At 43.6% G+C, this 24915-nt stretch overlaps 1 protein-coding gene across 1 annotated transcript in view; it reads right to left on the bottom strand.

The window, feature by feature from the left end:
* Ca-beta (Calcium channel protein beta subunit) overlaps nucleotides 1–23837 on the bottom strand; it is a 719185-nt gene extending 695348 nt beyond the window's left edge. Inside the window, exon 1 of the mRNA XM_080267425.1 lies at nucleotides 23754–23837. Within this exon, the coding sequence (XP_080123551.1) occupies nucleotides 23754–23837 (84 nt within the window). The remainder of the gene's footprint in view (nucleotides 1–23753) is intronic.
* Nucleotides 23838–24915: the final 1078 nt, after the last annotated feature.

Below are 24915 nucleotides of genomic sequence, written 5' to 3'. Positions count from 1 at the left end.
CCTTGGAATATCATTATTGCTTAAGCTTCTGCCTGTGAGTTCTGGATATTAAAGGAGTACAAATAATAATCAGTATCCGAATAAATGGTTCCAGTGTGGGTACGAGTAATTCAAACGGACTGTACTGAGCTTGTGAAAATATTTATCATGTCTCTCCCTAAAAGTTACACAAGAGGAGTATTACACTTTTTTTTACACATATTCAGTGAAAATGGAAGCTTGATGCTAATACATATCCATAACCAATAATCTTATGTCCTCTGCTTAGCCGGAGGAAGATGAAACCTGAGTAGTATTCAGTGAGATAAGATTAGGAAGAGTTGCGAGGTGCGAGAGGAGGGTGAGGGATCACAGGGACGTGTGTACCGGCCTCTAATGAGCAACAAAAAGTGGGCTGGCCAGCAGGATAGGCTGGCTGGGGGTGAGGCGCCCAGTGACTGCCTTATGGCCTCATGATCCACGCCTACTACTGCCAACGACAAACCCGACCGACAGCTTCTGACTTTGATAGGTATACATTACAAAAGGCAGACTCTCTCTCTCTCTCTCTCTCTCTCTCTCTCTCTCTCTCGAATAAAAGTATGAATTTTCATATCAATAAGGCAGCTGTTATATATTGCTGGCACGTCGTATTTTCTTTGAACTTTACTGACATAAGTACCGATTCAGGTCACGTGTGTACACCATTATTAACAACAAAACCATAATACGATTTACATAAATAAAGTGTAATCCTGCAAATGTTAAATACTTCATAGCTTTGATTAAATTTCAGTCTGGACATGAACCAGGGATTTTAAATGATTAGTACACAGTGACAAACGGGCATCTGATTTCTTTGTGCAAGGAGGAAGGGGCGGGGAGATGTTTTGTGAACAAGTAGGCAGGAAAGGAAAGGCTTCTTGATAGTGGAGAGACTGGAAAGTAAGAGGAGGGGTCACTTCTGCTTGTGCTTCGGAGGTTGTGCCCTCTGGGGCAGGCAGCAGGAAGATTTCAGAGTCACTTCAAGAAGATATTACTAACATCAGATGTACTGTATTTATGGTAAATATATAAATCAGCAATATCAGAAAACTTTCATGATATGGCTAAGGATCGTTGAACAAGATGTGCGAGTAACAGACTAACACTTCACGTTGCACCTCTTCGTTTTACTTCGTCCCTTATTTTCAGCACTATAGCACAGGCATCCGACTGTACATCCACCGCCCTTCTGTTTCACAATCTATGTTCAGTGAGTTAGTTTACGATATCCCTAGCTTCCCGGTTTCTTCACATTTTCCCTCACGCCAAGCTTGAAACTGAGCTCCTGGCCAGAGGAAGATTAGAGAGGTCATCTGAGTCAGTGCTGAGTCAGTGTCATGTTGTAAGATAAAAGGATAATGTCGCATTTCATATCTATCTATCTCTATCTATCTATCTATCTATCTATATATATATATATATATATATTATATATATATCTATATCTATATATATATATATATATATATATATATATATATATATATAGGCAATAGATGGATAGATAGACAGATATACTGTAGATATAGATATATACTGTACGGTTTATATACATATACGGTATACATATACATGCAGAGAGAGAGAGAGAGAGAGAGAGAGAGAGAGAGAGAGGTTATGATGACCTGCCCAAAGGGAAAAGTACTTGTAAATTATATCCATCTAACCAACTCTGTGACCAGCTTCAGATGACGCCATTTTCTGTGTCATTTACAATAATTTCTTCGAATATACAGTCAAGATGTGGTGCAAACCTATAGGCCTACTAAATCAGTGTTGGCAGTTTACGCTGAAGGACTAAGACAAACAAATGTAAACAAACCTGCCTCCAGTTGAAATAGATACAGTATTTCGTTTAATACCAGGCGCCACGAAAAATTCTGCGGGTTTAGGCCGATCTTTACCTAAAACAGCTTGAAAGCATCACTGGCTGTGTATATGTCTAGAATTCTGTCCATTATTGCCCATCATGAGCGCAGGGATCCGGGCTAGTGTAGTTAGATATTTCATTTCAGGCAAGCGACCAATGCTCAACCCTTAGCAGATTTATGTAAACAATAAACCCCAACAAACCCTCAGATATAAATTCTTATAGGCTTCATCCAGCTGGAGCGAGTTAACTCAATTGACCAACAGGCGTTCATTTAATTATATGGTTACCATTTTAGCCTAGTAAATGATTCCCTGGGTTGGAGGAGACCACCTGGCATCCCACTCTGTGCAGAATCACCTGAAGGTAGCACAACATGCGATAAGTGGATGAAGGCCGCCCCACATCGCACCAAACAATAGCACAATCACTGTGCATATCATCACCGGTAATACTATAGCATACCACGTTTATGTGTATATTCCATAAGGAGCAGGAACTCTAAATAATCCTTATAATACGTGATGTGTGAAGATGTTATTTAATTCTGTAATTAAGCTTCGTCCCTATTTTAACTGATTAAAAAATATCTGTAATATTAAAATCAACAGTAAGTAGGCTATATCGCAACGGTAGCTGGGTATTACACAAAAAGTCAGTTTATTCGCCAATGTTTTCTTTTTCAAGTATTAATACAGTTAACATTTCCCTTTCCCTTTCAGGTACGTTGCTTGTCACCACCATCATAAAGCGGGTAAGTCTAAAGCTTTCTACTATCCTAAGTTATGTTTGCCTTTTTCAATTCTCAGGCAGAGCCATAGGTCGGTTCCGAACATCACAGTTAACTCCCAGTCTATCACCAGTCTGTTCAGCCCCGTTAAGCCAGTCAGCCTGGCCTTTAGCTAAGCCTCGTATTCCGAGTGCTTTGAAGATTTCACAACACCTCCTCCTTAGCAATTTTTTTTGCATCTTATCTCAGTATCCTCTTGTATAATACTGAAGCAAACTATGCCCATACTAACAGGACATAAACAGCTCACACGACAGTTAAGGTATTATATGCAAAATAAATGGCTAAGGAAGAGGTGCTACGGAGCCACCCATGCCAGCTAGAATACGATCCCAGTATTCAGCGGTGCTCCGCAGCCTCAGCCTTGTTAGTGTGGTCACCCCGGTTTACCTGTCCACCGCATCGCTACTAAACCCTTGTGATACCGCCACCAGCGTGAACTCTCCCACGCTGGCCACGCTGGCAGGGTGGGTGGGATGTGATGGGTGGTGTGAGTAAGGGTGGGTGGGATGTGATGGGTGGTGTGGGTAAGGGAGGGTGGGATGTGATGGGTGGTGTGAGTAAGAGTGGGTGGGATGTGATGGGTGGTGTGGGTAAGGGAGGGTGGGATGTGGTGGGTGGTGTGGGTAAGGGTGGGTGGGACGTGGTGGGTGGTGTGGGTAAGGGTGGGTGGGATGTGGTGGATGGTGTGGATAAGGGAGGGTGGGATGTGATGGGTGGTGTGAGTAAGGGTGGGTGGGATGTGATGGATGGTGTGGGTAAGGGAGGGTGGGATGTGATGGGTGGTGTGGGTAAGAGTGGGTGGGATGTGATGGGTGGTGTGGGTAAAGGTGGGTGGGATGTGATGGGTGGTGTGGGTAAGGGAGGGTGGGATGTGATGGGTGGTGTAAGAGTGGGTGGGATGTGATGGGTGGTGTGGGTAAGGGAGGGTGGGATTTGGTGGGTGGTGTGGGTAAGGGTGGGTGGGATGTGGTGGGTGGTGTGGGTAAGGGAGGGTGGGAGGTGTGGATATGGGAGGGTGGGATGTGATGGGTGGTGTGGGTAAGGGAGGGTGGGATGTGATGGCCGATGGGTGGGGTGGGTAAGGGTGGGTGGTATGTGATGGGTGGTGTGGGTAAGGGTGGGTGGGATGTGATGGGTGGTGTGGGTAAGGGTGGGTGGGATGTGATGGGTGGTGTGGGTAAGGGAGGGTGGGATGTGATGGGTGGTGTGGGTAAGGGTGGGTGGGATGTGATGGGTGGTGTAAGTAAGGCTGGGTGGGATGTGATGGGTGGTATGTGTAAGGGAGGGTGGGATGTGGTGGGTGGTGTGGGTAAGGGAGGGTGGGATGTGATGGGTGGTGTGGGTAAGGGAGGGTGGGATGTGATGGGTGATGTGGGTAAGGGAGGGTGGGATGTGGTGGGCGGTGTGGGTAAGGGAAGGTGGGATGTGATGGGTGGTATGTGTAAGGGAGGGGGGGTTGTGGTGGGTGGTGTGGGTAAGGAGGGTGGGATGTGGTGGGTGGAGTGGGTAAGGGAGGGTGGGATGTGGTGGGTGGTGTGGGTATGAGAGGGTGGGATGTGGTGGGTGGTGTGGGTAAGGAAGAGTGGGATGTGGTGGGCGTTGTGGGTAAGGGAGAGTGGGGTGTGGTGGGTGGTGTGGGTAAGGGAGGGTGGGATGTGGTTAGTAGTGTGGGTAAGGGAGGGTGGGATGTGATGGGTGGTGTGGGTAAGGGAGGGTGGGATGTGGTGGGTGGTGTGGGTAAGGGAGGGTGGAATGTGGTGGGTGGTGTGGGTAAGGGAGGGTGGGATGTGGTGGGTGGTGTGGGTAAGGGACGGTGGGATGTGGTGGGTGGTGTGGGTAAGGGAGGGTGGGATGTGATGGGTGGGGTGGGTAAGGGAGGGTGGGATGTGGTGGGTGGTGTGGGTAAGGAAGAGTGGGATGTGGTGGGTGGTGTGGGTAAGGGAGGGTGGGATGTGGTGGGTGTTGTGGGTAAGGGAGAGTGGGGTGTGGTGGGTGGTGTGGGTAAGGGAGGGTGGGATATGGGTGGTGTGGGTAAGGGAGGGTGGGATGTGAAGGGTGGTGTGAGTAAGGGAGGGTGGGATGTGGTGGGTGGTGTGGGTAAGGGAAGGTGGGATGTGGTGGGTGGTGTGGGTAAGGGAAGGTGGGATGTGGTGGGTGGTGTGGGTAAGGGAGGGTGGGATGTGATGGGTGGGGTGGGTAAGGGAGGGTGGGATGTGCTTAGTAGGGTGGGTAAGGGAGGGTGGGATGTGATGGGTGGTGTGGGTAAGGGAGGGTGGGATATGGGTGGTGTGGGTAAGGGAGGGTGGGATGTGAAGGGTGGTGTGAGTAAGGGAGGGTGGGATGTGGTGGGTGGTGTGGGTAAGGGAGGGTGGAATGTGGTGGGTGGTGTGGGTAAGGGAGGGTGGGATGTGATGGGTGGTGTGGGTAAGGGACGGTGGGATGTGGTGGGTGGTATGAGTAAGGGAGGGTGGGATGTGCTTAGTGGTGTGGGTAAAGGAGGGTGGGATGTGGTGGGTGGTGTGGGTAAGGGAGGGTGGGATGTGGTGGATGGTATGTGTAATGAGGGTGGGATGTGGTGGGTGGTGTGTAATGAGGGTGGGATGTGGTGGATGGCTCCGAAGCAAACTGTTTGAGAGCGTAGGTCAGGATAAAAAAAACTACACACAGAACACTCCGTTTGACTGGATCACATTCTGGTCAATCCTACATTATGTCTGGCGGTGAGAAAAGCTTTCCCAGACCGTGGCCAGTGAAAAGGATGTTTTTCTTCCAACTATTACATCAACCTAAATGATTCCGACCTTAGGGCTAACAGGCCCCAAGAATCTGAAGGGGCGGAAGGCTGAGAGGAGGATGTGAAAATGGCGGGACGGTGGAAAGCATGAAGTGGACCTGGACCGGATCTTTGAATCGACACAGTAAAATGTTGTTTGGCAGCGCAAATCCAAGATGGAGTGAAATGAGGATTTAAGATGGAAATTTTCACAAATAAAGGAATTAAAACGGGGTAAGGATTATGTGGCCAATTACTTACTTTTCAGTTGAAGAAAAAGAAAAAAAAAGCAAAGCTGTTTAATGAAAAAAAAAAAAAATAATAAGTAGAAGAACAAACATCCTGCGACAGACATTACTAATGAAAAAAAAAAAAAAAAAAAAAAAAAGAGTGGGGGTGGGGGCGGTGCAAGAGAGTGACATCTACGCCGTGTGACAGGATTTGTATCGGGTTGGTTAGGGGTAGGGGAAAATGCCTAAGCTCAAATGGCTTAACAATATTATGATCAACATTTGAAATATTCCAGCTTCGATTAGTACAGGTTAATCATTCTGGCATTTAGGCATCATATTAGGTTTAACGGCCGAGGCCAGTATTCTCCTCGGTTAAGGAGGCCCCCTAACACCTTTTCCTTAATTATTTACTTTTGGACATGAGTGATTAATATCCCTCTGAACGATATTTATGCAGAGTATGGCGATATTGATAAGATTTATGCGGCACACAAAGAGAACAGTAACAAACTAAATCGGCTAGAAAATGGTGTTACAGAGCTTCCATAACCGACGAAAATATGGGCCTGGGTGTATAGGAACCGGAACTGGAGATGAAAGAATAATTGGCAAAAGTAAATAATCTAAATGTAAGAGTCAGTAGGAACTACAGGTGGAGCCTTACACCTCAAAGAATGTGCACGAAATCTAATCGAAGAAATAAACAACTGACACCAACAGAGGCAGATACAGCATACAGTGATAAGGGGGACAACTGGGATCTGAAACTAATAGTAAATTTTATAAAAGTGAGAGGATTGCTGATAAATGAAAGAATCAACAGAAGAATAAGTATAAAACAAGAAGCGGCGCCAAGGCACAGCAAACCCGTCTCCCCCAGTCATATTGTTGCTGACGTATAAACACAACAGAATATCTAGTCAAGATGTCACATACCAAATTAGAAGAAATCGGGTGATAACCTTTAGGTTTTGGTTTCATGTCGGTATGATGAATTTGAATGGAGTTGTGGCGAAAAAACGATTTTTGTTTACACTTTTTATACCTTTTGGGGGCCTACATCCTGGGCCTTGACCCAATTTGGCCCAAATTTTATTCAGGCGATCAGCAGGTTATAGTCCATCATCCCTGTTATTTGTCATATTCGCATCACTAGTTTTCGTGTAAAGTTGTTAACAGACAGACAAACAAACAGACAAACCGAATGAAAAGCAATACCCGTACCCGAGCACCCCCGGGGCGGGGACGGGTAATGAAAGATTGCCAATACTTCCAAGAGAATGAAGGATGGTCTCCACAAAAACCACTAGCACTCAGAGGTAATTGTCCCTATCCCTCCTTGCAAAAGTTGGTGCACTCTACGGACTCGTCTTGCCGCATTTAACTAAATGTGTTTGAGGCTTTGAATTCTGACCCCTTAAAACCTTTTAAAATGCATAAAAGGGGTGTCTGGGAGTATATGTCTATGGAACAATTGTGCCAACTTTTAAGTGAACTGGTGAAAAAATGAAGGAACTACACCACATTGAAAAGTGTCTGTAAGAAAGGATGAATAAAATAAGGAATACAGGCAATTATAGTATGAGCTCCACCGTAGTAGGCACACCATTAAAAAAAAAAAAAAAAAAAAAAAAAGATAAAGAGTTTTTGAGAAAGCATGTGCTGCAAAACAGTGATACTTTAAGGAAACAAATGCAACGAAAAGATGAATGGATATAAGTATTGATGAATGAGAGACTGGAGAGAACAATTCTGTGGAAGGAATGTAAATTAACTAAAGAGAAAGAACAAGAATGGGGTATGGAAAAGAGTACGCAGTGGAGGGAAGAAGGTATGTTAAATGAAAGAGAAAGTTACAGAAGAAAGTGTCCACTGGAGGGAAGATGTGTTGTGTGATTGTGGTACAGAAGAAAGTGTCCACTGGGATGGAGTTATACTATGTACGTGAAGAACAAAGGCAGTGAGTGGGTGTCAGTCAGTGGTGGATGGAAGAGGCAGAAGGAAAGGATGTGTGGGAGCTAGTCTAGGAATCCGGGGATATGAGATTGATGTCAGGTGACCAAATTTATTGTAGCTATAAGTGGGACATTGTCACGAGTGTGTGTACACACACACACACACACACACACACATCTATCTATCTATACTCTATATATTTATATAAACTAGCCGCGTCGTTTGTTTGTTCTTCAGTCACGCCCAAACCATGGGCCAGAAACCCCCAGACCCATGAATATTCGGAATCAGGGTGATCCAAGGATGGTTTTAGTGGGGTCAAAATTCAGATCTGAGTCATTTGAGGTCAGCGATAGTGTTCGCCTCTTTGTCCCGGGCAACGCCGGGTATCCCTGCAGCCCAATTTTTGGCATGGAGACTCACATGACCACCAGTTCGGACACAGGCTATGTAAGGCTGACCTCCGAGGTCGTTTGAGGTCACTGGTCGAAGGTCATTTGAGGTCACCGGTAATACACGCTAGAATGACTAGACCCAGTAGCCCAGTTTTTGGCATGGAGACTCACATGACCTCCAGTTTGGACATAGGCTATGTGAGGTTGACTTCCGAGGTCATTTGTGGTCACCGGTAATAGTAAACAAATGAGCACAAATACTGTGCGTTGGTCTGCGAAAGCTGAAATGGAAAGTTCCTGGACCTCTTATAATCCCTCTTCAAAAGCATAAGAGGTACATGGTCTTTCTGAAGCAGAAAGATTGAACTAGAACAAATAGGATTAGTGTGTTCGCCTTTTTGGCCTGGGCAAAGCCGGGTACCCCTACTAGTGTGTGTGTGTGTGTGTGTGTGTGTATATATATATATATATATATATATATATATATATATATATATATATATATATATATATATATATATATATATATATAACACACACACACACACACACACACACAGAGTGACTTATGCAAGTTACAGTGACTGCTGCTGCACTACACCTCACCCATGGACTGCCAATCAAACACTAACGTCTGGATTCAGCGCAGGGCTGCACGTTACGGTGCATGGGCCGACTAAAGTTGCCGGTTATTGAGTATTGCAGATTTTATATTAACATTCCGGTATTTCATTTGGTTTGGATTATGCATAATTTTACTAATTCATCATAATTTCATAAAAGGTCATGTTATGGCAAATGAAACGGTAATTTTCTTAAAGTGGGATATTTAAGATGAATTGCTTAAAAAGCTGGCCATTTTAATCACAATTATAACAGCGGGACAGACGTCAAAAAAGACGTTGACGTACATGGAATAGTTCCTGACTCCTCTGGTTCTTTTTCATATGTTATTGTATCCTATATTATTATTTGCCTCGACTGACAGTCAGCAGGTGATGAGTGCAGGTGTGTAATGTAGAAAGGCAATACATATCTGCAGTCGATGGTGTTCTCTTGCTCGAGGTATTTTTACCATTAGTGTAGGTTGAGCTATTTGTATCTTTAGGATTTAGTATTGGTTAGCGATTTGTCTGTTAGGCTATTAGTTTTAGGGTTTTTAGGTATTCGTACCCCTAACAAATAATATAAAATAATAATTATATACAAGAGAAAATAAAACTAAAAAATAAAATAAATAAAACAAGATAAAAACAATTATATATATATATATATATATATATATATATATATATATATATATATATATATATATAAAGAAAATGGAACCAAAGGCTCGCAGAGTTGTTCTAATGAAGAAAAATAAGACACAAGAAAGGCAAATTCAAGGTCAATTCGTTTCGAGATGTCTGAACACATTGTGTATAAAAGCTTGGATATCAGAGACAGAGGGAAATCCAGAGTGAGGAAGACAGTAAAGTGCTGACCTGTTGCATACATAAACAACTGAGACTGTCATTAAACTCTTCCAGTAGAGAGGTTAACAGAAATAAGAGTATGTTGCCAGACGGGTGTTACGCGCCTGCCGCAATGGATGAGGGACGCAAGCAGACAGTTTAGAAGAGCAGTGGCCACTGAAGTAACTGTTGTAAAGAGATAAAGAAGCAACACTACGAGGAAGGGACAGAGGGGTTAACGGAAGTCAGTAAAAGGATGCGAGATGATGAGACGAAAAGCCTTTGACTCCACCCTGTTTAAAAGAGCTGTATGTAGGGAGCCCCCTCATATATGCAAGCTGTACTTCATACAGGACGAATAAGACCCCTGTATAAAGTTAACAGCTGTACAGGGGTAAAGAAAGCACGGAGTAGGCTTAGCACATCTATTCTTTTGGAAGCAAATATCGCAAGGGTGGTAATAAAGTATGATCTTTCCATGATGTCCCGACAAAAAGAAACCCCAAGGATTTTAGACAATGAAGGACTGAACTGAGTGTTGTTAAATATTTATGAATGTTCTTGTGGAAGATTTTGACGAGTTTGAAGATGCAGGTACTTAGTTTTCAATGCATTAAATAATTTTTTTTTTCCTCCATCAGAAAAGATAGCGATGTAAGGCAATACGTGCGACATAGCCTCATCCAGTGATTACTGAAGCAAGTGATGTGATGAATGTTGTGAGAAGCGGGTGAAAACATGAAGCGTGGAACCATCTCCACATGGCTGGATAGGGCTAGATGTGCAATTCAGATTATTGATAATTAGATGGAATGGAGTTGGTGACACGACAGGACCCTGAGGAACACCACTCCTGGTAGCTTTAGAAGAGGAACTGTGGCCGTCTACAGTAACAGCTACAAAATAATGAGAGAGGAAGCTTGAAATAAAAAGAAACCTCACAAGGGCAGTTTGGATATAAAAAGCCTTTGAGATGTCAAAGTCCCGAAATTTGGATGACCAAGATTCAGAAATGAAAGTGTGACTATCGCCAGTGAAGCGTCTCTAGCGGAACCATGCTGGTGGTGGTGAAGGTTATAAGAGGAAAGATGCATCACAATCTTCCTGTTAAGGATAGATTCAAATACTTCAGAAATATACATTAAAGCAGCTGGACGATAGTTAGAGGGTTGTGAACGATCATCCTTCTTTAGGATGCAAGCGAAAAGGAAAAGTTCAAGGTGACAGACAAACGTGAAAGGATTTACCTAGGCAGGGTATCTGGAATATGTGATGCTTTACAGATGCGGCTGACAGAGGCAAAGATGAGAGTTAAAATAAAGGAGAATGTAAGAATATAAAAATGAAACAGTATATAGCAGCATATAAAGAGGAACGCAAGAACTGAACGAACAGTGCTGGCTTACAGGAGAAGGTTTAGGAACAATGCCTGTCGACTTCACGATGGGGGTTTAAACTGAAAGTCAGTTTTTATCGTCACAATCGTCCTCTAGGATACAACATGCGACAATCGAATATCCATCCAGGTTCCCAGCGGTACCGACGGGGCGACGGAGCGTTCCGATGCAAGGATGGGAAGCAGGGAGGGATAAGAAGGTTGGGTGAGGGTGGTGTAGGCCTGCTGTCGCTGTCACTGCCTCTCAGCCCCGCCCGTCACACCACCTGACTCGCCACCTGATAAAAGCGAAATATTTCTCCCTTATCTCCCATGGCACACACGACCGGTTGTGCACACACGATTTTCTCTCACCATATCTTTGTTACCTTCCCACCATCGTCACCATATCCTTCCAGCGTTGCTTTCCACCTTTGTCCCTTTCTCTAAGTTTGCTGTTTTAAGATACTTCTCACAGAAAACTTTACTTCGTTCATAGTCGATACATATTATATAGTAAACACACACACACACACACACACACACACACACACACACACACATATATATATATATATATATATATATATATATATATATATATATATATATATATATATATATATTCCTTCTTCATCAGTCTACCTTGCCCACTCTTGCCCTCACACCACCACACCACAGCGTCATTAGCCAGTGTTTAGCGAGTTCAGCGACATGATTTACAAGACAATGACAGCGGTGTACAACTCTCCCTAAAATAAGCATCAAGTACGGGTATAAGGATTCACAAAACCCCATATCAAGTTCAACGTTCTGAACTGCACAGCTGCTGAATAAGTGTGTGTGTGTGTGTGTGTGTGTGTGTGTGTGGGCGAGTCGTGGGGGCAAGTTCAAAGGGGTGTAAGGAGTGGCGTTTGTGGGAGCACTGGAAACCTGCCCCGCGAGGCCTACGTCATGTGGCCGCCCTGCCCCCTCACCTGCCCCCGCCCTCACCCCACTCACGCCCTGTCTTCCTCGCTACCCCATTGTAAGTCAATCTACTGTAAACTGAACGACACGGTATGTAAATTGACGACTGGGACCACTAGACGGGGATAAAGTCGTGTGAGGAATCTGGAGTTTTTGGCAACTTTATCTCAGGCCTAAGCTGGCCACCTAACCCTTTACCAGACCTCGCTCTTGCCACACCCGCCACCACCGCCCCACCCAACATTTCATTAATCACTAATATCCATTGCCACCATCTAACGCACTTTAAATTTTCATGCAAGTCAAACAGTCCATACATACTGATGCAGTCTGTGTTATCAATTTTCTTCCATGGACTGAGGTTGTTGTGGCAACATGCTGATTATCGTACCCTGCCAGGTAGAGCCTGTCCCTCCATATCAATAAATGGATTGCCAAACGTGAATTAATAACCTGCAAATGAAGAAAACTGCAAGAAAAATGCAACCTCTGAAGCATATAAGAGTTCTGAGCAGGGCAGCAGCTTAATTGATAGTGATGAAGTGAAGGCCTGTGTGAGGGGGCGGGGCTGGAGGCTGCGGGGACAGGAGTGCAGGTGGAGGTGCTGCCAACTTTAAAGCCAACCACCAGAGCAGCTCCATGTTGTGCCAGGGCGCTCTCAGGCCACACGGTACCGATGATGGATTGATACTGTTTTGTGAATTACGTTGTGTTGTTAGTTCAGGGAATGAATTCAGTGTGATGTATGAGATAGTCTGATAAAAAACGTGGGAGGACTGGAGGGAGGTCGCGGGTCGTGAGGAGGGTAAGATGGCCCACAGTTTATGACCTCATGCTGTTGGTTTACTAATCCCCGTGCCACATTTTATTACCCGATGCCCGACACCGCCCCAACACACTCCCTGACCACCACCACCCGCTGCATCACTGTCCCTTCTACCATGACCTTAAAGTGCCTTGCCAGCATATCAAATGATGCCAGTCTGCTGGATCACTGCTCATATTAGCTGTACGACTTTTGTAACTCAAAAATTTCTCATATACGTCTCTGCATGACTGTCGCCTTCTTATCTATCCACCAATAAAAAAAAAAAAACAGCTCACTAAAACCTGAACTACAAGCTTTTGCTAACAAGCCTACCTGTGCTACTTTTTAAGTATACTAGTGCGGTTATCCTCCCACTTGCCGCAGACCAGCCTAGCTACCACCAGACCTGGACGCGACCTTCAGGAGTCACACAACAGTTTGTGACTACTTGTTAATTTTGTTCGTTTGTTTGTGTAATTTTACACCAGTAACATTGAGAATGAAATGGTCGATACTGATTATTAAGAAATCAGTTTCCCAAATATCAATGAAATAGTGGGTACCAAAAAAATCTTACGCTTAAGACGAAAATTTTTAAATGAACAGTCAGTAAATGTTTAACAATCTTTCACTCTTAAAGAACACTTCTGTCAGAGTTGCAGCTACCATAAATGTCTTCACCAAGACAGTAGCTACAGGGATATTATCTCATCAAAACAATAACAAAGCAAACCATGAGGCACAAATAAACACCTGCCATAGTTAAAGAAAAGAAAGCTTATTTATCCGTCACATGGGAGTGGACATAAAAGGAGTGAGGCGGGTGAGTGAGATAAAGGGCTCAGGCTCGTCAACAGGTCTGGACTGGGATCATCTCTCAGCTTTACTTGTTTACCAGTGGCTGCTGAAACGCAGGAACTTGGCCCACCAAAAATTTCACTGTCCCTCCAACTTGCAAAGGATTTCTATAGGCTATATGGTCATCACCAAGCATCAAACTATTTGTCCTTGCTGTATCGCTTCCATTAATCCATTTTATTGCTATGTTTGCATAGAGAACAACAGTGAATGAAAGCACTATGAACAATGAAAAGGGGAGACATTACTCTTGAATAGCCTAGTGTTTCAGGGCCAAACTGAACACTTCATACTTGAGATGACTTGTAAAGAAAGTGCTGTGTTCCAGGTATCCCATTAAGCCTCTCCAACTAATCTACTACGAGTAAAGTCTCATCCATCATAACCCTCCATCCTGTTGGCTTTCCCACTTCACTAACTTCCTTTCAATAATCCAACTCTGCCAGCTTGAACAACGCGGCCATCACATCCTAACACGGCTTCATCACCCCACTGAGGCCATTGTCGGCTGGGCTGCCTCAACCTCGGGTTGGGCCACTACTTAGGCTGGTCGTGGGCAACAGGTGTTAACTGGTCTTGGCGATGCTAACGGAGATGAACAAGTTTTTGCGAACGGTGACGATAATCAGCTTCGTGGATGATGTTGGCAACCCCCAATCCTTTAAGACCCTCACAGCAGGAGAACAATACCCAAGCACAACCTTAAAATAATGAGCGTAGTTGCGAGTCTTCCTAACAGCCACTATAGGCAAAGCTAATATCATGGCATGGACCATGGTCGCAACTGTAGGTAACCCCAGCACAACCTTTTCCTCTCTCATCCTTTCTACATGATAAACCTGGCATCTGGGTGTACCTTGTTTAAGGCCTAATGCCACCTTTCCCTTTTTGACCCACGGAACTCTTAGACCTAAAATTGCACATCGCAGGGAATTATACAGCACCGCGAGGCCGCAAAGAATGTTAACGTGCTACTTCCAGCCGAGCTGTCGCTGCAAATCAAGGAAAATGGGTGGCGGCTGGTTGGGGGCAATAAGTATAGCGTCTTCCGTCAGATCGGGAATGGGTAGAGTAAATCTGGGAAGAGACTTTATGAGCTGAGTAACAACCAACGCGTACGCGTGGCTGCTCTAACCTGAGGATTCGCCTGCCTCCCTGGCACATGTACTGTACATCACAACAAGCTTCATCATACTTACTCTTACTAGTCAAGACAAAATTATATTAATACCCTAGATAAAGGCAGAAATTATGCCTTACTCTTAACAGGGATCTGAAAACATTAAAAGATTAAGTCTAGCCAGAGATGAGTTTAAGTCATTTCCGTACCTTTGACTATTTGCTGTCTAATGAATACTAGAAGTCAGAATACACACACACACATACAGTATATATATATATATATATATATATATATATATATATATATATATATATATATATATATATATATATATATATATATCGTTTATTAAGTTTCTTACACTTTAGTACCATCATTATGTATAGCAACGCAGAGTGCAGTAGTAATCAGGCGAGTGTACTAGGGTGCTAACAGTTAAATCGACCAGTACACACTGCGAATCATCTATAAACAACTTGGCAATGCCGAAAGTTGCAGAGTTTTGTACAGAAATATATTCACTGTCATTTACTGTACAAATTACGGCGCGTGTTACACTTAATCGTCCCCCAGTACACATGTGTGCAAACATATATATATATATATATATATATATATATATATATATATATATATATATATATATATATATATATATATATATATTTGCTTAATCTTAGTACTGGAAAATTATATAGGAAAATTAGGAGCTCATGGAAAATTGAAAATTAGTTGAAACAATCTACTTTTCAAGAATATCTGCAGGTACATATCCACAAGAACTTAACTTTGTTAAATGTTCTGCTACTTATGTAATAAGTGTGTATACTAAGTATTCAAAGGTATACGGCTGCTGTTAAAGGAGTGAGAAGAAAATGCTGTTATTCTTCAGTTTAAAGGCAACATACTACAAGGTTGTGATCTATATCAATACTGTAATATGCAAAGTAATGTATTAGTTCAGAAATATCTTAAGGTAATAGTGAGCTGTCACTGAAGTTAAATAACACTAGAAATATGAATTGTATATTGACAGAAAAAAAAAAAATAGTGTAGCCAGAGAAGTACAATGGACAGCAAAGATTTTAGCAGCAAGAAATGTGGTGGATTTGATAAACGTTTATTACCACCCGAAGAGGTGTTACCAGTGAGACAACAAAAAGCACAGGAAGTTGAGCACGGGCAATTACAGTTATATAAACAGTTGTGAAGGGACAGCGTGAAGGCAGCAACAGTGAGAGTAAGAAGCGTGCACTAAGCGTGAAGAAGCGTTACCTGTCTTATGAAGCTGGTGGTAGTGGATGAATCAGAGAAGCTGCCATCGGAAGCCTTGTGCTTCTTCTTGCCTCGCACACGACCCCCACCAACCTGTAGCGGGCGAGACCACGGTTACCAGCAGCACGGCCAGGCATGCAGGGGCGCAAACACACCAGCGCCCAGGCCTGCGTCACTGTGCCCGGCTACTGTACACTACACTTATGTGGGGTCAGGTACATCCTAGTTTACGTGAGCCATTCGTGTGACGGCCAGTGTAAGTTTAGATGTCTGACACTCAGAACTTATTTACACATTAGCATATTCATCTGGAGTGATTGTAATGCAGGAAATAGTACAGTGACAGGGATCTTTCTGAATGTCATTAACGGAAACCCTGGAAGTACCCTACAGGAGGCTGACATGATGCAAAAGTTTTAAACACTTGAATTCTCCTTTTGAAAAAGTAATTACGGTCATTCTCTTAACATAAAAACCTTAAAGTAACTTAATTATATGAGGGGAAATTTTGGGTTAAAGGGGATATGTATGGAAAGCATGACATAAGGCGTTATTATCATTCAGAATATAAATCGTTGCTTTAAGAAACACCGTCTAGGGTACGTTATGTATACATGTATGTACATAAATGATATGTACATTTACTGTTTCATAAGAACATTGGGAGACGTTATATTCTTTGTGTGAAGGCATTCGCTTCAGCCTAAGGGTTAGATATCTGTGAGCCTGAAGTGCATTCGTGTTCTGTGGTGAGGCTTACATGCATAAGTACTGGGGGAGGTTCTCACACATCTGGGTAAAGGAGACAATTACAGCGTCATGCACTGGCTACAACATGCCAGCCACGCTCTAGGACTAATTCACATCAAATAAGTAAAAGCGTATTTGTTGTACCTGAGCTTATAGTTTATCAGTGTAGGCCCAGATTGGACAAAATTACGACTAACTGTGAATTCTATTTAGACATGAGCAGCACATCATAACATGTGAGAAATTAAGTACTGCATGTATATATGTTTATCAATCAGCTCAGTGTTGCTTCCAGTGTCATTCAACGCAGTTAACTGACAGAAAGAGATTTCCCTTTCCGTCCTACCTTTCCCATCGTCCTTTTTTTATTTTTTTATTTTGCCGTCTGTATCGCCTTGGGCCCCTTCTCGTTGGATGGTTATTCATTTGGCAAATGGAAAACTGTCAAGCAACTGATGTGCCAAGCGTGTGATGCTGGGTTTGGCCAGGGTTAACTAGGTCACTGTAGGCTGCAGGTCTAGGTCAAGGGTGCGTCCTAACAGATTACTAGGCTCTCGCACCCTACTGTTTGAGTTGTCCATCAAGTCAACCATTCTAGTCCCTTCATTTTGTTTCCAGCCCGACTGGCATTTTGCTTCGTGGTAACAGACGCATAAACTCAACGGCTTAAATGAACCTGCATATATCATGATTATTCGTAAATCATATAGATGGAAAAAATGTAAAGATCGTCAAACATACAACAAATACAAGCAAGTTCGGTTTTACATACAGACAATAAACTCTTATTAGTTAAACTGCTGCTTGAGTTACTGCTGGTATACGTAAGCCACATGTGTCACGTGAACAGTTACGTATTTAGCGAATGCACTCGACTTACTTAGTGAAACTTGTACGTTTAAAAAATTTCAGGTTTTTGTGTAATCCTGTCAACAAAAATTGCAACTTCTAATCATTGATGTCTAAGTGAGATATTAATCAGTTGCTACTTTTGCTGCCCTGTGGTCTTCAATAAACCACACGCAGTACGGGTACGGAATATGGCTTTCTTTTCCAGCTCTTTGGCTAACGGAATAACCCTCTCCCTGGTGACTAGCTGCCTCCTACAGGAATGACAGGTGGCCTCTGAACGCATAACTCCCGTTGACAGACCAGTACTACAAGTAGAGCACCAACGTTCCCACTTTAAAATTGTTTTTGAACATAGTGTAGTGTGTGCTTCGGGTCAGATTTACACTCGTGTTTTCTTTCACCTCCTTCCCACATCTATCAAACTGTTTCAGCATTCAAAAGTCCATTACCAGATTCTAAAATTAATAGCCATTCTAATAAAATATTGCGTAGTTTAGTATCATTTACTTATAACTAAAAAAATAATAAGGGTACTAGCTGGCAGCACAATACGTATGTTCTCCATATACTGTACCTTAGTATGTGGCTTTACATGGTGCCAGGGTTTTTGTACAATGCATCACATTAGGTACACATCATATTCGATATTTTCGTCAAAATTCTGTCCAATTGGTTAACTACTTTTCTTGTATTTGTGGGTGAGTTAAACATCCATAGTACATCTCTGTGCCGAAAGTCACTCAGATATACATAACGAAAATCTCAGAGGCCTGTTCTCTCTCTCTCTCTCTCTCTCTCTCTCTCTCTCTCTCTCTCTCTCTCTCTCTCTCTCTCTCTCTCTCTCCTCACCAATAACAATGGCTGAGCATTACAGTTGGGCATTACAAACAAATGCATTAAGAAATAACGGAGTCACCCTGAGGAAGAGGGTTAGAGCCAAGAAGGAAAGAATCACAGTGGAGCATTTCTTCCCATAGCCATAGCACCAAGTCAAGCTGGGGCCTCGTACACCGACTCCCTTTGGTAGCTCGACTTTATCAACAACTTGGGTCTGTTATCAGTGACCCAGGCAGCACCACAAAACTTCGCCACACAAATGATGAGTTTCCAACATCAGGAGGAAAACACTGGTGGCAAACTTAACACGGGTGAAAGGGAGGTACCAGTGGAATATTCCGAAGAGTTGAGATGGTGCACATCCATACCACAGCTAAGACTACTCCAGACACACACACACACACACACACACACACACACACACACACACACACACACACACACACACACACACAAACTTTCCATAGTACTCTGCAGTACACAATATAACTACATATTCATGATAGATTTGCCAGTAATATACATGAATTATTATTCACATTTTTGCTCCTTACATCATTTTCCAACACATTCTTAGTTTCCTCTTTCATGCTCCAAACAATATTCTTTAATAAACATATTCTTCGCACAAAACTTCTACATTCCATGGTTACACAACACAGCTCCACACACTTCTTGGTTACACAACCCCACTCCACAAAATTCCCACTCACACCAGATTCACACATCGGTATCACACTTATGCCTATCATCACTACTCACATCACACCTGTGTACAACATCCCTCCACACAACAAAAACTGCACATCATTCAGAAGCCTATCCATATTTCTTCCTGGAGAAGTGAGAGTTGCCTGGAAACCCCTTCCCCCTTCTCAGCGGATAAAATATACATGTAATTGCACACACCTTTTTACAGGCCACTCTTAACACAAGGAAAAGTCGAGATGGTCCCTGCATTATCATAATAGCCTACTATTTACTTTATCCTCTCCCGGTCCCTTTCTAACACTGTAGACCAAGAATGCTTACCTGCAGCACGTTTGCTCTAGCCTAACATAGATCCCTAACCTCTCGCATCTCAGCTGATGGTTAAGTGAGGTCAGACACGAGGAACATTCTGACCAGTAACCAAGGAGACTCATTCGTGCCACATAACTGAGACTCATCGAATACCTTGCAACCACTACCATATATTCAAGCTGCTAATGACCCAGTGTCGTCAGGCAAAGGCAAACCGACCACAGTGGACCCTCCTGCCCCCTGCAACGCTAGTACACCCTCAACACCTCTATACACATCACACCAACGCACACCTCCCTCACACACACTAGTTCCTACATCTGTACAGCTTCCGTTTAGCCTGTTTGTCATTTCCCTCCGCGGATTCTACAGACAACTTTACACTCTCGGCTTCGTATCGCCACAGACTCGTCTTACCAACATCCACTAAATATTAAATCAGTAACTGCATACTCCTTCAATTATCTCTCTCTCTCTCTCTCTCTCTCTCTCTCTCTCTCTCACACACACACACACACACACACACACACACACACACACACACACACACACACACACACACACACACACACAAAATTCAACATATCCCGGCTCTCCATCGAAATCCTCACATCACATACCTCCCACACTACGGGTGGGGGAGGGGTGTGTGTCCTGGCAGAATTACTGCTTAATGGATTCAAGCAATCAGTAACGTGGAATAATACGAATACAGTTAAGACATTTAGTGCATATATCTTGGTAATTAACACTGGTCTTTTATGATACGTAATAATTGGTCAGCCGATAATAGAGGAGGCCTAGACTCCACCCCCACCCATGGCTGACCCCTCTGTCTTTCACACCATCTGTTATTCTGTACCGTCCAAATCGCAGCCTTGGGGCCACGTCTTTTGAGATTATGATTGCATTCCCAGTACTCCTGTTACGAATGTTGCGTGCTCCTCCTCCCTACAGTGATAAACCATTAACCATGCACTACTACCAACACCACCACCACTACTGATGTTGTTAGTACTGCCACTACAATTAGTACTGTTAATAATAATAATAATAATAATAATAATAACAGTAGTAGTTGTAGTAGTAGTAGTAGTAGTAGTAGTGGTAGTAGTAATGGTAGTGGTAGTAGTAGTAAAGTAGTAGTAGACAACTTCACAATACCACCGCCAACTCAGGCTTCTCTAACATTACTTGGCTCATCGAGATTTCCCGACACCATTAGTTTGCAAAAGTTTACATTCTTTAACCTCATTCTCATGGCAAACACACACACACACACACACACACACTGACATGCAATCCCCTCAATATACTGTATTTCTGAACAAAAACATACATACACACACGAGGCCTTCCTCTCTCACTGGTAACATATCCAAACAACAGTGGAGAAATGTCATCCCCAGAGAGAGAGAAAATCAGCCCCAGGCCTTGATGTTCCTCTTCCTCGTACATTTCATCTGCTTTGTGGCGAATCCGTTTTTCGTTTAATGCAATGTGAGTGAACTTATACGGTATGGGGGTCGGTATGTGATGCAACAGGCCCTACCGCTGTCCATAAAAATACAGTTTCCTCTTTTCTTACTAATAGAAAACTCAATTGTCTCGATTTGTGTTGCGGTTTGCTGCCGTCTGAAACAGGTACAGTTAATAGTCTTATGCACACTGTTTGTTGTTGTTCTATCTATCTATTGCCAGATGCCATAATCCCGTAAGGGGTGGCCATTTGACTCTGACTTATTTTACGGGGACGGGCACTAACCCTCCACCAACCCACTTGCTGACACGTAGGGTTGTTATTATTATTATTATTATCATTATTATTATTATTATTATTATTATTATTAATATTATTATTATTTTTTTTACCGGTATTATTATTATTGTTATTATTATTATTATTACTATTATTATTATTAATATCATCATCGTCAACATGATCATCATCATCATTAATATCATCATTATTATCAATATCATTATTATCAATTACATTTTTTCTCTCCCACGGCACAATTACTCTCTTCACTGACAGTTATAGGCACAAGTGTGATACTGCTTTGGTTCTAAACAGGCATTCTTTTACGAGATAATGATTGTTTATGGTTTATTATCGTATACAGTATATATATATATATATATATATATATGATTATCACCATCCCAACCTTAATGTCCGCCTAAGAGACAGGGCAAAGTAATATCCAGCAACATGGAAATAGCAAGTACAACAGTAAGAGCCTGTTAAATAACATGTTCGGTGAAATAGGCCACACAGTCATTCATTCATCCATTCAAGTTTTCAGGTTCATGGATCCACAGCAGATGCTTAACCATCAACACAATTTTTTTACTTACTTCATCACAGAGACACTTCACATCACCTTGTCAGAGTAATTAAGTCAACTGCCAAATTCAGAAGGGGCGGCAAACCTTGTCGCGTGCAGTTCCACACACGCACCCACTTCCATCCCTTGTCTATTCCTTAGCTTCTTCCGCTGCCATACCTCGCTTTCTCCACATTCCCCATATCCATCCATCTCCTATGCTTACCACGCTTCCTTCCTCCTACGAGGTCACTTACAATGCTGTACCCTTTTCACCACCCTCCAGCCATCCTCTCTGTTCTACGTAACCATGCCATGTAAATACAGTAGTCTGTTCTATCCTGTTATCAACACACTGCATTACATACCGGTATACATCTCACGAATCCTTACGTTGCCTATCTTACCTAAAGTACGCAACCACCAAACATTCCTTAACAATTCCAGCTCCATCGCTGTTGCTCTTGGCAATTCACAATCGTGACATACTAAAATCCCACTCGTATAAGTTAACGTGGGCACTAACACACTTTCATGCCACGCCACCACTCTTCCTTGAGCCAATGCTCTCCACGGTTTTGACACATTTACCTGTATGTTCTCTCACCTCACCGAGGTACTGAACGCTTCCACAAATTCATATATGTCTCCGTTCATCAGCGCAACGTACTGAGTTACTTTCCTTCTTGACAACAAAAACTTTACTCTTAATTACGCTTACTTCTAAACCATATTCTACACATACGTTCAAGAAGTCTGAGACCAGCCTGCAAAGAAATTGTTCACAATAAGCAAGCTGTGCAGCCGGATCTGCATGTCAGATCTGAAATATTCCATTCTTCACCATTCATTGCCAGTCCCCTCACTTTCCATAACTTTTGTTCTGATCTCTCATAACCCCACCGATCCACAACTAGTGAACAGTCATGGGCACATCACATACCCTCGTCTCACTCCAACACTGATGCTGAACAACTCAGACATTCATTTGCTCTTAGACATGTTTCACTTCCAACACAAAACTCTTTACAGCAATTAAAAAATTTCCATCCACAGCAAATATCTGCAAAACTTTCCATAATCCCTCCCTAATGATATCATACATATCACAGACTTGTATCCATGATAGAAATAAAGAATAAAAGCATATGATGAATCACGTGCTTGTGGAGTGTATATGTACCCATATATATATATATATATATATATATATATATATACAGAGAGAGCGAGCGAGAGAGAGAGAGAGAGAGAAAAAATGTGTGTGTGTGTGTGTGTGTGTGTGTGTGTGTGTGTGTGTGTGTGTGTGTGTGTGTGTGTGTGTGTGTGTGTGTGTGTGTACGTTAATTTCGCTGAATTTTTGTCATCTAAAATTTTGGATTGAGAGATATATATATTTAGTGCAAAAATAAAAATTATTATTGTGTGTGTGTGTGTGTGTGTAAAAGTATATCTTAATTAAATTTTATGAGGTCTGAAAGTATGGGTAAATAGTTATTTATATAATTGGGTAAACAGTTATTTATATAATCAGTGTAAAAATAATTTGTGTGTGTGTGTGTGTGTGTGTGTGTGTGTGTGTGTGTGTGTGTGTGTGTGTGTGTGTGTGTGTGTGTGTGCTGAGGAAACTCAGCAGGTCAAGGTCACTTCAGAATCTGGTTTGCTTCGGCTGCCCAGTACCCATTCTTAAAATAACCTGACAAACAGATAGTTGACATATATAATGATGCTAAATTCTTTGAGATATTAAAGAAGAATGCTATATATGTAATGTATATTATCTGTTTACTATTTAGGCATATAATGAGATATGACAAACTGTGTTTATAAAGGAAACCGCACCTGTTCGTACATTAGCATGCATATCTAACTAAATTCAGAGAAACAAGCTTAGGTGTGCTTTGTTGTTGATGTTGTTGACCTCAGGTGGCTTCTACCACATGCCCCCGAGGAATGAACAGGGATGTGCTGCAGATACGGGGTCCAGCTTGAGGGATGCCACACTTGCTGCGGGGAGGGAGAGTGGGTCATGAGTGGCATGGCATTACCTACCTGAGAGGGCAGGTCTGGGTGGCGGTGGTATGATGGCGTGGAAGGGTCTTGGATGGTGAGTGGCTCTAGCGCGCCACGGTGCATCTTAGCCTAAGCACCGAAGATCACCATGTTACCGCCCCGCCCCCTCCCTGCCCCGCCCTGCCCCAGCCTCACGCCACGCCCACCACGCCCGCACGCCACCCCCACAGGGTCAGCGGGCGCCAGGCACCAAGCTCTGCCACACCACCTGTAGCGGGGGCAGGACGCCGGGCAGGCCTGGCTGGGCGCGGGTCAGCAGGTCACTGGGCGGGTCACCAGGTCAGCAAGTAGGGGGTGACCACCACCCTCGTTGCTCAGCCACCGGCACTGCTCACGCTCGTACTTTACATGTAGCTTAATTATCATCCAACACTCAGTGCTCGGCCACTTGTGTACAGACACTTTGTATAATTTTCTACAACTCTGCTAGTGGCGGGGCAGGCATGCCAGGATATACAAGACACTGTGAGGGACATGCAACACTTGGCATTGATCCATCCACGAGGTCACACACACATCTCTGGCCTTGGAGGACCTGAGGATCCACCCAGGCTGACCTTGACCCTGTGCCGTAGGTGTGACGTCACCAATCACCTGGTGGCGGGCCTTCACCTGCCTCACCTGGCCCGGGCTGGCACTGTGCCAGGTGACCACGTCTACCTTATAGGCTTCAAAACACAAGCTCTGCTCTTTTCCAAGCTTGGAATCCCGGATGGTAGTGCGGCATAGTGTCCAGGGTTGGTGTTGGGGCGTGTGATGGCGGGCGGGTGAGGTGAACAGGTGGCAGTGTGAGGTAGTGAGGTGAGGCGGAGGAGCAGCAGCAGCAGCACCAACGGGAGTGTCGGGGGTCCGGCCTCCCGCACCCTCACCTCAACCACCACGACGGCCCTCCACCACTACCACACACCACTTCTACCTCACTTATTTACGCTTCTAGGGGCTCACCTCGCCCTTCCCGTCGCACTAAAGGCTCACCGGGATGCTAATAGCGTGGCAGACACTACACTCGTGGTTCGACACCCTGGCAGCACAACACACACGGGCCTCAGCTCCCGGACCACAGTTTATTGATTTTGTAGTGTGCAAATCAATAGCCAGGCGGGGCCGATCAGCTGACGCGCGCGCACCCACCTGCCTCCCG

The sequence above is a fragment of the Coenobita brevimanus genome, chromosome 24 (assembly GCF_032717465.1).
Source record: "Coenobita brevimanus isolate Jiangsu-jjx chromosome 24, ASM3271746v2, whole genome shotgun sequence".
Lineage (NCBI taxonomy): Eukaryota > Metazoa > Arthropoda > Malacostraca > Decapoda > Coenobitidae > Coenobita > Coenobita brevimanus.
Note: the sequence above shows the minus strand (reverse complement) of the source record. Positions and strands in the feature narration are given on the sequence as shown.